A 14,525-nucleotide genomic window follows, 5' to 3' on the forward strand; every position below is an offset into this window, starting at 1 on the left:
CATCTATCATTTCCATATGGCCAAACTATCGCCACATTCAACATTGTATTATTTCATAAGTCAATTCTAATAATAATAATTTATTATGGTTGTAAATGTTTTTTTAGAACTTTTGGAGAATGAAAGCTTGTAAACCTTCACGCAGAAAAGTATTTTTATAATGGCGCCAAAAATTTACAATTATTTTAAAAATGTTATGCTATTTATAAACCAATGTAACCACTTGTTGACAAAAAAATGTACCTTAGAATGTCGGAAACGTTAAAATTTAACAATTATTAATTTATATTACAGAAACATGTCACACGTAGTTTAGTCTATCGAAATACATGTGAATGAATGTTTTTTTTAATTTTTTTTTATGATAGCAAGTGACAGGACGAACAAGTCGTGCGTCTGGTGCTAAGCGACAGGCCTGTCCATAGCAGTTGCAGTGCCACTCAAAGTTTTAAATCGCAAATATCTTAGGGACACTGCCACTGCACCTGTCACCCTGAGACATAAGTTGACAAATCCCATGTGCCTGTAACTTCACCAGCACCCTTCAAAACCGAAACATAGTTTAGCTCACATTACGGCTGGTGCTAGAAATAGGTAACATGGCAGTACTGCCCTGGACGAACTCTTTCACAAGGAACTCTACTCGTACCATGTACATATAATATAACTTTAATATTTGTATGTCTTGGGTGTATGTTTGGGTGGACACAGTGAAACTATACTTATTTTGTATATGTCACCTTCTATACAACCTCTGTTTTTTAATGAATAATGTTGTAAGTTGATAATATCTGTGTTTACACACAAAGATGGTGCAATGTAAAAAGTACACACTTGACACTTAGGATATTTGAATTCAAGTTTATGTTGCTGAATGTACTTATCATGTTCCAGAGTCCAAAGTATCAAGATTTACGACAATGACGATGTGCTCTTGTCTGTTAATAAACTGTTCATTTATAAATATTGCAATGCAATGCAATATTGCTTTGCATTGATTTATAGTTCAATATTTGATAAAATATTGTATTACTTATTTATGCATTGTGTCTTGGCCGCTGCAGTATTTTTTTTTTATGATACCAAGTAACGGAAGGAACGAGTGTGTGTCTGGTGATAAGCGACACGCTTGTCCATAACAGTTGCAATGACACTCAGAGCTTTAATTCACAAAGATCCATCATTCCCGTCACCCTGAGACATAAGTTGACATGTCCCGTGTGCCTGTAATTTCACCATAGCCCTGACCCTTTTAAACCGGAACGCAGTAATGTTCACAATTCTGTTTGACGGATGAAATAGGTAAGGTTCTACTACTGTTAAATAGCATGATCGGAATGTGATTTTTAAGAGACATATGGACATTCATGTCCGCGAAGAAATAAACTTAAAAAAGGGCAAGTTCTCTTCGGGTTCGACTGGCCAAAATTCAGAAATTCAAATCGATGTCAAGTTCAAAGAACTTATCTATCTTTATGTTAATAAATAACAACTAGTTATAATATGAAATTGGCATGAAAAAAAGTGCATACAATCTAAGATGTAAATATGTCAGTAATTAATGTATGTAAATGAAAAGAACTTCATTTTTATATGCATATGGTTAAATAAAAGTTTATAAATCATGTTACTAATAATATGCAGCATATCTAACGTGATGAAAATGGTCGTCGACATGCAAATTCAAACTCTACACTAAAATACATACTACGTTACACTAAAATATGAATTCTTAATATGTACTAGGTTATAAATTTATTCAACATATTCTAAAAATTTTTTTGATGTAAAAAAATATTCAATAGCCATTTTTGTTTTCTACACATTTGATTTATCGGCTATGCTTTCAAATTATTCCATATTATATGTAATATTTTCATACCCATGTTATAAAAAAATAAAATCTGAGTTATAAAATGTAATTGTCATAATGGATTCTAACCTATAGTATATATTTAGTACCGACCATCAATGTAATTAATAACACAAGTAATTTGAACGCAAAACAGTGAAGCAATACAAAAATTTCACGTCAAATCATTGCATGCACTACATTTCAAGGAATCAAATATGAAAAACAAATGCGCAATACAATATTTTATCCACAAACAATGAATCATACAATGCATGAACCTTGGACGGTAGACTTGGCAAAAAATAACTGGCCATGCGTTAAATTATAACTTGGATAACTTTTTTCTGACCCTGAAATAAGGCGCTATGTCAATCTAGATCATTAGAAACGCGAGAGTGGATAACAATAACATACCAATTTAGCTAGTTTTATGATAAGGGTAATGATTATCCAAACTTATATTATTCATATTAAAGTAAGTTTGTCCTAAACTGCTGAATCAAATTTGATAAATTTTGGTGTAGTGATAGATGTGGGACCTAGGAGAAAAACATTTTGTCACAAAACAACTCTTATAGGGGGTGAAATAGGGTATGAAAGTTTTTATATAGAACCAATGCCTTGTACTGCTCATTTGAGCAGTACAGTAGGCATTGGTTCTCCATACTATTCGAATTGGTTATTCTACGCACACGAAGTCGCGGGCACCAGCTAGTATCCTATAAACGTTAAAAAATTTCCAATAATTGAACTTCTTCTTCTTAGTGTGCCGCTTCTCTAAGGAAGTTGGCGACCATCGTGGATATTCTAATTTTTGAAGCTGCTGCACGAAGGCGGGAACGCGTGGTAAGGTGGAACCAGTCTCTCGGGTACTTCAAAAACGCGGTTTTCTTTCCTTGTATTTTTCCCTGCTTTATTAGTTGAAGAATCCGGTATCTATTGCCCCTCATAGCCCACATGGCCATAGAATACAAACATAATATATATATATAATATAATACAAATATATAAACATAATACTGCATCTTCCTTTCCTTTACAATCCTGAGTATTTCCAACTTCTTACTTCATTCGACGAACAACATTACCATTGGTGACCTTTTATACGCACGATTTGCCAAGCATACGTCTGTACAGCCACATCTCAAAGGGCTCCAGTTTTGAGCATAATGCTGGAGTCAAGGTCCAACACTCCATACCAAACAGCAAGATACTGAAGACATAATAGCGGACCAAACGCATGCGGAGTTTAAGGCTGAACTTTCTACAACACAAAATCTTTTTCACTTTCATGAAAGCACTTCGTGCCTGTTCGTTGCGAGTACGAACTTCTTGTGAGATATACCAGTGTTCATTTACGTCGCTACCTCGGGTATTTAAATTGGTGTACGCGTTCTATTGGATTATTTTCCAAAGTCAATAATTAATAATTGAACAGTTTGCGTGAAAATTCAAATTGAACAAAAACAACTTTACAATGTTATCCCAAAGACAAAGTTGCATTGTCAATTAGATTCATTTACAAACAGAAATAGCTAATTGAATTAAAGACATTTAAATCAAGTTAAACTATGTGCAGTCAGTGCCTAATTTGAAACCTCATTTCATTTTTATACTGACTGTACGTACGCATTAAATATAAAAATTAATTTGACCGGTTTCTATTCAGTACTGAGTTTCTATTTAACCCTCGGTTTCTGTTCACCCCATTGTTAACAGAAAAAAAAGGTTGCTTAAATTTCCGTAACTTGGCGAGATAACAATCATGAAATTTTTTGTGGAAACTTAAACATAACAAAAGATTCAATTAAACGAAATAAAATAATAACAAAATGGTCGAAACATAGCGAGTTGAAACTTAACCAAAGTTTACAATGGATAAAAACGTTTATTTTATTCTGTAAGATTTTGTACTATCAGCATGATACACTGAAGCTATCAATTTATTGTACTGCAAAATTGGATCACTGTATAAATGACGTCATTGTATACAATTTTGAATAAAGAATACTTTGGGAGTTTTATCTATTTATCTACTTATTACCTAAGTTCACGTGATCATTATCATCAAAAAACGTTCGAAATGAAAAATTCCACAATTGAATGTTAGGAACTTTATGAAATAATTTTATTTTATATATATTGTAATTTAATTATACCAGGCGTCAACTTAATTGCGTTACAGCCGGAAAGGGTGATTCCACCCAATAATACGAATAACTTTTACTAGGAGATCCCCTATGAAATGTAATTAAAAATTAGCTATGACCGTACCAAATTTTCACACCCACATGACTAAAATATCGATGCTTTGTGAAAGAAAGGGAGTAAACGCCAAACTACAAAGATTATAGTGAGAGAAACAAAGAAAACGACTTTAAAACTAAAAAATATAACGTTTTAGTTCACATCTTTTTTTTATTACTATGTTTACGAGAAAACAATATATTTTGGCAAATAACCAAACCTTTAATTATATTAACCGACTTTTGATGATTCTTCTTTTGTTGGAAAGAGGGTCCCCAAAAGTCGTCCCATTTAAATTTGAAGAAAATATTCCACCTCTAAGGGTGGCAAACTAGGGGATGAATGACTTTTGAGGTCGGTTTTTTTTTTTACTCTGTACTGAGATTATTATTATTAATATTATTATTTTATAACTATGTTTTCGAAAAAATTATATATTTTGGCAAACAACAAGACCTTTAATTTTATTATTCAGCGATATTAATACAACTGGCTTAAACGACCTTCCTTGCACTAAATATCGAATATGGAACCGCTGATTGCTTTTCGGGAGATCAGAGGACCCCCAATTATAAAGTTATTCTCGTATTAATTTATGGAATCTCCCTCTTCAGGTACAATGCAATTAAGGTAACAGCCTGTACAGTATATAGTGTACAGCGTGTTATCTTTAAGTTGTTGCAATATAACTGTAATAAATGATAGTAAAATGCCATTAATGCATTAATATGCAATATATTACATGTTTTATAATTGCTCTGAAATGGCTTGGGGCCTTTGGCCGATAACTATAATGACCACAAAGAAATAAAAATAGCGACTCATCACCTTTATTACTCATTTTAGCACAATTCCATATGTCTAGACATTGCAAATAGATAGTCATTTGTTAAATATGTAAGTTACAGCTAGAGTAATGACAGCTATTAAAGATATTTGGTAGGTGGGGTACAGGGCTCGTATTTAATATCCGTCAATTTAAATGTGGTTCAGTTTACCAAATAACGAATATAAAAATCAAACATATTCAAGGAAACCTCGAAATACAAGGAGATCTTGAAAATATACCAGATTAAAAGTTTGGAAGCCTCTCTTGTAAATTTTTGATTTTGCACTTTGGCCAATATATTATGCGTATATCGATGGGTCCTATGTTTATACATAAGACCCATCGATATACGCATAACATATGCAAAAATAATAAAATTAAACCCCAAAATATCTACAGTATTATGTTCCAAAACAATAAGAGTTTTACGAAAATCGACATCTATTATTTGACGTCATAATTATCGCGCTCATCAATTAATTCTATAAGCCGTTAATTAAATTATGAATTTGCATAATATAAGATTAATATTCGGTGAATATTGCGCAGTAATATTCTATATTTGGATTTAACTAATCAACAATATAATAATAACGCACACACACAACATAGCCCAGCACTAGGAAAACCCTGTGTCGCGGCCGCCATGGACACACACATAGACAACCACAAACTACACCCAAACTCACGAGAGAAATAAATGTAGGCCATACAAATATTTCTCCCGGCCCGGGAATCGAACCTTGGACCTCTGCGTGGCAGCCCGACAAGGTAACCATTCGGCCACAAAGCTAGTTAAATAATTCGTCAGATTTTACTTTCGTACAAAAATAAAAATAATTAAATGATCGATCTAAACGGTAATAATTCTGTGCGGTAACAAAAGAAAACTCTAGCATAAATACCAGTCCGAGGCTTATGCAAGATCGGGGGTTGGAGTAATCGGCGCGAACGCTTACACGTTTAAACTTACTACCAAATACCTGATCTAAAAAGTAAAGATAGTACAACAAAAAATTAAAAGTTTTATTTTTGGTACATGTATTATAATTTCGGAAAAAGGTCATAGAAAATTACAATGATATTATACTGAAAATTATAAATGTTAGTAATAAGTTTCGCAATGTTGTTAATATTTTGCAAACAACCAGGTTTATAATATTTGACGGCCACCGTGGTTTGCACATCGGTTTTCATGGTGTCGCCATCTCTGATGTCCCGGGTTCGATCCCCGGCCGAGTCAATGTAGAAACTAATTTTTCTATATTGTCTCGGGTCTGCTGTTTCTGGTACAGTCGTTGTTTCCGATTTCCATAACACAAGTGCTTTTGCTACTTACTTTGGGATCAGAGCAACGTATTTGATATTGTACAATTTTTTCACTTGTTTTGTTTTATTGGATGTACAAAACAGTTTACATTCAATGGTACATGTTGAGATACAATTTATAGTCTTAATCTAGAATATAGACCTAATGCTCGTACATGCAGCGTTATTATGCGAAGTGTAATCATATTTGCATAACGATTACAAAAAAAGAGGGAAGAGTGACATTACAACTTAAAACTAATGCAACTAAAGACTAACGTAGATATTAATTTGGCAGTACTAATGAGAAAACGAGTCGAAATATTTGAGGAAATTGGTACGAATTCGACAAATATTATTGTCGAAAACATCAATGTAACCTCCAGATTCCGATATGAGTAAAATATTTACTCTAATATTTATTTAATATTTGAAGGGACATTTTACCGGATTATATAAAGTTTCTCAATAGTAATTTTCTTCGGCCGTTTCCGTAAAACTAGACGGACTCCGAACTTTGAACTTCAGAAAAAAAAAACTAACACACAGGCGCATTATGTATTCTTATACGCTACTATTATAGCATAGTAACACCTAGTCACGAGGATGCTAAATAAGAGAACACGAGTACGACATACGTAATAATCGTACTACATGTTATAACTCTAATAGAATAATGAGGCAGAACCATTGTTAGAGAACCTGTAAGCCCGGGAACAACCTTGGACGTCAATATAATGTAAATGAAGTAATTAACACACTTCCAGTTTAACTTTACGTCTCGCGTAATACGTGTTAAACGTTCAACCTTTTGGGACTTCGTGAAGGCATAACGGTTTACGGAACTTTTCGAGTTCTGATAATTTCTTCTTTGTGTGTTGTACAATTATGAAAGTTAGGTAATGAATGAACAGTCAATGAAATGCATTCTTTCAAAGGTAACCCCTTATTAGTAAAGGTATGAGAGTACTATGACCTCTTTGCGAGCAAAGTAAATGAGGCATAGCATTGAGAAATGTTATTATAGAACAAAGCAATCGCCCTGTTATAATTAACTGCCTTTTAAAGCAAATAAAACCAATTTATGTGCGCCTTGGTCCCTTCGTTTAAGTAAGTGCTGACACAGGGGCCCTAATTCAAAAGGTCATGAGTAAAAGCTAGCTATTATATGAGGAAATAATAAATAACGGTTTTAAAATACATTTCCATAATCGAATTAGTTTTACGAAAATGGAGAAAGGTGATATTGTCAGGATCTCTACAGACTGTTGCCAGGAATAGAAAATTAAAACGTACTTGATGTTCTGACCTTCATATATATGTATAAGCAGATAGATAGATAGAACGTCTATTGTCTTGCATTATAACAACATATAACAATAAATGGATTAAAAGAAAAACATGAAGAAATTAAAATTAAAGGTGGGTATAAAAACAAACGAAGAATAAGAAAATTAATTAAAATACATGATAAAATAATACCAGTGCCTACAGGATAATAATCATCAGCCAGTGTGTGCTGCAATAAGCCAAATAGGTACTTATACAGTGCTGATTTTACCCAAAAGCAAAGCACTTATTTTCTCGCACCATGTATAAGAATTTGTTTTCGGTAGATTTATTTTTACCTCACAGGAATTTCCGTGAATACTATATATTGTTGTAGAAATACGTACGCCTAAACTGTCAGCAATACCTTCCCCGTAGAAGTTAAATTGGAACTAGATCGAATTTTGTGATGGGGTAAAACCTGGCGTTGTCTTTTGTTATTCTGATCTACCAATAACAAACCGTTTGCGCAAAGGACAGACCTTGCGCCGAATCCCAGAGGCCCGGTCGAACAGCGCAATAGGACTTCATGCGTGATTTGCATTTATTAAAAGAAATATTCCAGACAACTATATCAATTACCTCAGGTCACAAACAGCAGAATCCTCTGTACCTGCTCAACGAAACTACGGAACTACCCAGTGCCCACAATGCAAACTTTTGGGTTACCGAGATCGCAAAAAATGACATACCTATTGCATTTTAATTACTGGTTACTTACAATTCGATTGTTCGCTAACATGCGCTTTAAAAAATCTCACTATACCCTGTTTGAAGAAATTTTAAAATAATACAATTGAAGTAAAATAAACATTTAGAATGTTGTTTTGTAAGTTTTTAAGTCATTTGGTCTTTATATGTGCGTCTCTATACGTTTGTAACAGATCTTTGTATTTTTTTGTTTTAACCCAAGATTGGCATACGATGCACGTTCGAGTCCAATTAGATCTAAGGATTTTTTCTTTGTGTTCGATCTTTGTGTGAAATATTTTTTTTTGTATTGTTAGTTTTAAGAGTTTTTTACTGTAACCATCGTTCTATAAACCGACTTCAAAAAAGGAGAAGGTTCTCAATTCGACAGTATTTTTTGTGTGTCTGTTACGCGATTTTGATGATCTTTTTTTGTTGGGTTGTATTGGTTCCATTTAAATGTGAAGAAAATATTCCACCTTGCTAGGGTAGCAAACTAGGAGATGAATCCGGTTTCGCGCACTTTCCGATAACCGATTTCAATAAAACTTGGCAATTAGATGAAATTATATCTAACTTCTGTGGTCGGTTTTTTTATAAAATAGTTACATTTAAATTTGACAGCTGTTCACAGTATTGAGATTCGGCTGTATTCCTGGTTACCATCAGAGTTTTAACATTTACAGCAAGCCAAAATCACATTCCGAGTCCCCGGGATTTAAAAGAAGAAAAATATATTTTAAGGAGACGTTTCCATACTTCGATAGCAATTCACAGGAAAAAGTGAACTTTAGATATCAAAACATCCAAATATCTGACTACTACTTATAATTCAAAACAAAATTTAACTCAACAAACATTTAACAGCAGATCGGGCAGTTTCCTCACATAAAAATTCCGTGACATTTAGAAGTACAACCAATTAAGGACGACATTGATCTCTGTAGGTACTATGTCATAATCCATGAGTCATCATTATCAGTTAACCTGTAAACCAGAATATTTTAGCTTTTAAACAATATTTTGTTCATGATCGCCTGTGCAATGTCCACAAGGGATGGGTTACTATTAAAAGCCTTATTCGCTTGTTGCTTTTAATTCCTTTGTTGTCTGTCCTGTAGTTTTTGTGTTGTTGTTGATTTATTAAACGAATTATGTTCTGATTGTAATATTCCTGTTTATACGAGTAACGGTAATATTATTCTTATGGAACTTATGACATCCGATAATGTTTCGCTTGCCCCATTGCATCATTCGTGGGCATTTACTTGGATTACATAAACATCTGGCCGTACGTTATTTCAAAATATCGAATCAGATTTTATGCGGTGATAGCGGACAGGTTCCTGTGTTCATGCTAATTAAAGTTTTGAAATTCAGGGGACAGAATGAAGTACAGTGTGATTAGAGAGAAGTGTGGCGTGATAGTATGTAGCGACTAGGGTTATAAAAGTACCTAGTCATATAATAAGTGGTAAGAATGGCTGCTTGTAGATCATGCTGTTGGTCGAAGGTGATATAGGCTTTGTTAACTCGTTAGTAATAATAAAAGAAAAATTGTTATAATTTTTTATTATTATTATTATAATTAGAATTCCAAATGAATAAATTCTAAATTCTGTTAAATTCTCTGCCTGTTGTACACAGCAAAATACTCCTTGTTGCTAATGCAGTATGGTCGGTGGTCGGCATGTATGTCATATGAGGTTTTAAGGTTTGTTATTTCTGTAGTAAATGTATATAGCGAATAAAGTATCCTCTTATATAATATTTATTCGAAAAGATACCCGTCTCAACATGCTACTGTGTCTCCAGCGGAGAATACTTGCGAGGTGAAACCCGAAAACCAGGAAATTGCTCAGACTTTTATCTTTTCCTACCTTTCTTAGATTTAAGCAATTGTTTTGTGTTAAATGTTGTATGTTTTCCGTTGAGTAATAAAGTTTTTTTATTATATTTTTTTTGTATGGAAAGAATGTATGTTAGACGAACATCGTCAGAAATTTACTAAAAAAGCGAACAGGAATGTCGAAAACAGATCGATTAATATATTGTATTTTCGGTGAATCAGTTACTTAACTTAAATCAGTAAATATCGATTTTTTTAGGTTTTAACGATTGTTACATATAGAAATGATACTATTTTTCGTGTCTAAACCGCGCGTATTCATTGGTGATCACGGTTGAAACCTCTACAGAGCTTTTAAATGATAAAAGAAAGAAAGAACTCAATTTCGATCTCAACACGTTGTTTTGTCTCGAATATCAAGTTGTGCGTATAGTTTATAGGCCTCAAATACTGAGGTTCACATGAACGAATTTGTAAAATAATAATTTTATTTTTCGGTTTCATTGATTGCAAGAGTAGACCATAACTGATGAAAAAATGTTTGGAAAGAAGTAATGACTTCTCGACGGAAGGAGAAAATGGTGTACTTATTTTCTTAACATTTCAAGCGGCCGACTACAATTACAAATATATAAGATTACGTAATACATAATTGTATCAGTTCGTGCAATATTATTGTGTAATTTGTACTAGTCGAAAGAACTATTAGCAAAGTTGGCGCCTTACCACCTCAGAAATCTTATTGCATGTCATCAGTAGCGACTACTCGCAGCTTACTTCTGCTTGTCAACCAATGCGTTTAAAGACTATATCATGATACAACAGATTTTATAAAATATACCTAATGATATACATTAAATTAATACGAGGAATAAAAAGAAACTACTCACAAATTTATTTAAGGAGAAATCTATACGCTTTAATGAGGTTCTGGTCGATAGTCAAAATTTGCCGTTTGCGGAGTTTAATACTTTACTGAAACACATTACACTAAAGGTCAAAAATATATGGTAGTGACCTGTTCAGCTCACGCAGGCTATTTCGGTCGATTTAACAAAAATATTGTAAACGATTGTACAAATATGTTTATTTACAAAGAGCAACTTTTTTACTTATTCTTCTCTGACAGATCTACCTTACTAATGTTTAAATCAGGTTATTTCCCACAATAATGCATAAAATTGAGGTCAAAAACTATATACCACTAAGTCTTTTTGTTGTAAATCGATTTTCTTTAAAATTTAATGGTTTTATTACAAAATGTTTATTGCTTTCTTATCTAGACTTCGTTTGCCTTTCTATTGAATTCGTTCGCTTGAAAATCGCATTTATTTCAATAAATAATTAGATCGTATGCCCTTGAATCGACTTTCGTACAATGAAATCGTAATCATCCTTCATAGTGAGAATCCACAGGATTGCAACGTAGGTATTATGAGGAGTTACCTCTTTTTCATCTAGAAATAATTTTTTTACATCAAAATTTGTAATAAGTATGGAATTATACTGAATTCCGTGTTTACTAATTTTGGGCAGATTTCTTTCTTTTTTTTTGAAATATCAAGCGACGGAACGAACAAGTCGTGTGCCTGATGGTAATCTCATATTATTAAAAAGGATGGACGTAGATGGTAGAGTGAAATACGTTTATTTAAAGAGACATGTTTATTGTTCGGTCTCCAGAATATAAGTGAGTAAATAATACAATATTAAATAAAATGTAAACTTAAATGCTGACCAAGCAATACGCACCACATGTTGCAGTTAGACTATAAATATAGTCTATCTATACTACAGCAAGCTACCCGCTTATCAATAACAATTGCAGTGCGACTCAGTGATTTAGGTCGCAAAGATTTGAGGTGCACTGCCACTGCGCCCGTCACCCTGACACATAAGTTGACAAGTCTCATGTGCCTGTAATTTCATCAGCACCCTTACCTTTCAAAACCGGACACAGTAATGCTGACATTACTGCTTGGCGGCAGAAATAGACACTATGGCAGTACTTCCCTAGATGAACTCTTTCACAAGGAGCTCTACTGCTACTAAAGAAATGGATTAAAACCCGGTGATTTGGAAAAAACCCGTTTAAAACTCAGGCGGGTTTTTACTGTACTGCCCATTTCTTTAGTAGAGTTTAATTAATATGACAATTTGAAGTGTAATTTTCGTACCTATGAAATAAAGATTATTTGAGTTTGCGTTAGGCCACAATTTTATTATAAACAAGTTTTCACTAAAAAGTGTCAACAATCTTCTCTTGCAAACAAAACTGAGACTGATAGGGCTTCAACTTTGGTGATAGTACCAAGACCTTAAGCCTGGTTACTTATTTTAGAGTTGAAGCTCCAAGTTCGTATTGTAGAAAGAAAGAAAGGCTTTCTCAAAAATTATATACAATGAATTATGGACCGACTGGGATAGTCAAGGGCTAGGAACTTCTTTGCTCAAGGTGTTAGTAACGCAAAGCTACTTAAAATTTCATCTTTCCAGTCCTTTAAGCTTGTAATGTATGTCAGCCATTTGTATCTTTATAAATAAACTAATATGTATTATGCAAATAAATGTAATCCACTTTCGATGTGTCACTAACACTACAATGGCCTGAAGGATGTCTTTCGTACTGTCGGCACCATAATCTGCATTTTGCATTTCATTTGACTTAATTATTTAGCTCTCGATTAACTCTGCAGAATAGATTAGTGAATGAGGCCATCCAACGCTGGTATACATGTCTGTTTGTATTCTAAGGAAGTATACTCGCGATTTACCTTATGCCTTCCTTTCTCGTTTCATTATTTTTGTTTATTTTCCTTTTGCTTCCTGTTTTTTTTCCGTTTCTTTAGGAGTAACCCAATTAAGCTTCTTCTACAATAAATCATACGAAAATACTTCTCATTTTAAGGTAATGGGATCTTTTTTAAATTAAATTTGCTTTAACCGAAAAGAAACTCGAGTGAAACCGTAATTGGAACCTAACCGCATAAAAATTTCTAGTGAAACTCTTCACAAGTCTATCTAAATATTAAACCATATTCACAACAAGATGTTAAGTATAGTTTGTCTGTAAATAGATTTACCAATATCTACAAAAACTTCTAGGCACTTTTTGTAAACATTTTTTCTATAGTAAAGTACTGCGGGAGTGGTTCAACCAGTTCCGTATCCCACTGTTAAACAAACTCACCATCATCATCGACGTGTGCATGTTGTCCTCAATTCTCTAGTCCCATCTGTGTAACACGGGATTCAAACCCGAGCCTTCCAGCCCGCTTACATCATAAGCGCCAAAATAACTCCCATCGAAAAACTCACGTCAATCAACAGCCCACAAGGTTACACTAACTAGCACTAAAATTGAAACAATAGAACGGAAAACAAACTGTAATCAAAGTCAGTATTGTCAAAACAAATTGTAAAGGTATACCACTTGAGGATGATGAGGGAATTGTCACCAAAACAATGCACAATAAAGTTTATAAATACGTAATTTTCGAAACGTAAACAGAGAACATACGAACGCCACCTCCGCCTCTCAGCACGACACTGCACTGACTGACTGACTACACTTCCATAGCCCTACAGCGTCTACGGATTCAATCTACCTGATATTGCCCACTCTTTCCAACACTCCTAAAATTTACACGAGTAACAAAGACGGATTCAGAACTCTCCGATCCCTCTACATCTGCATTTCATTGCACTTGCAGTGAAACCGTTTACTTCAGTTTTAGTGTGATAGAGTTCTAAAAGTTAACTTCAAGCTCACTATCTTCGATAGAAACAACATTGTTGGAACTCTGTCGCAGTGACTCAATCGTATGTATTTTGGGATCTTAGGAGCGTAGTATCAAACGCAGGCAATTGTTTTGAAAGATCCGCGTGCCTAAATTAATTATAAACGGGATTTATAGCTTGCGGTCTGGGATGCTTCTGAACCCATGCTTTAGCAACATTTGCTTAAGAGCAATTTGTTTCATACTCTTTTTGTATACAATTCGTATGATTTTTAGAATTTTACATTTGACAAAATACTCACAAGAAGAATAATAAAATTAATTATAATGTATCACTCGCTCTTTGATAAATCGCCAAGAGCTGCATAAAAACTCTTTGGAAGTATCAAAAAACAGAACAAAAAATCGACACCAATGTAGTGCTGGCACTATGACGCACTAGTGCCAAAATCTAAAACTTTCCCGAAAAAACTGAAAAATAACTGAGTTTCATTTGTTAACATATTTTTTTTATTTTAGTTAACTGCCTCCGTGGCCGAACGGTTACCATGCCGGACTGCCACGCAGAGGTCCTAGGTTCGATTCCCGGGCCGGGAGAAATATTTGTATGGCCTACATTTATTTCTCTCGTGAGTTTGGGTGTAATTTGTGTTTGTCTATGTATGTGTCCATGGCACC

At 33.8% G+C, this 14,525-nt stretch overlaps 1 protein-coding gene across 2 annotated transcripts in view; it reads right to left on the minus strand.

The window, feature by feature from the left end:
* The window catches only part of LOC113228085, a 250,052-nt gene extending 236,427 nt beyond the window's left edge, over window positions 1-13,625 (minus strand). The window contains exon 1 of one of the 2 annotated variants that reach the window (XM_026461232.1): window positions 13,298-13,625. In XM_026461232.1, the coding sequence (XP_026317017.1) occupies window positions 13,298-13,318 (21 nt within the window). In that variant the 5' untranslated portion in view covers window positions 13,319-13,625. The remainder of the gene's footprint in view (window positions 1-13,297) is intronic. The other variant, XM_026461231.1, reaches the window with a different exon arrangement.
* Window positions 13,626-14,525: the final 900 nt, after the last annotated feature.

This window comes from Hyposmocoma kahamanoa, unplaced genomic scaffold (genome assembly GCF_003589595.1).
Source record: "Hyposmocoma kahamanoa isolate Upper Pololo Valley unplaced genomic scaffold, ASM358959v1 220, whole genome shotgun sequence".
Classification (NCBI taxonomy): Eukaryota; Metazoa; Arthropoda; class Insecta; order Lepidoptera; family Cosmopterigidae; genus Hyposmocoma; species Hyposmocoma kahamanoa.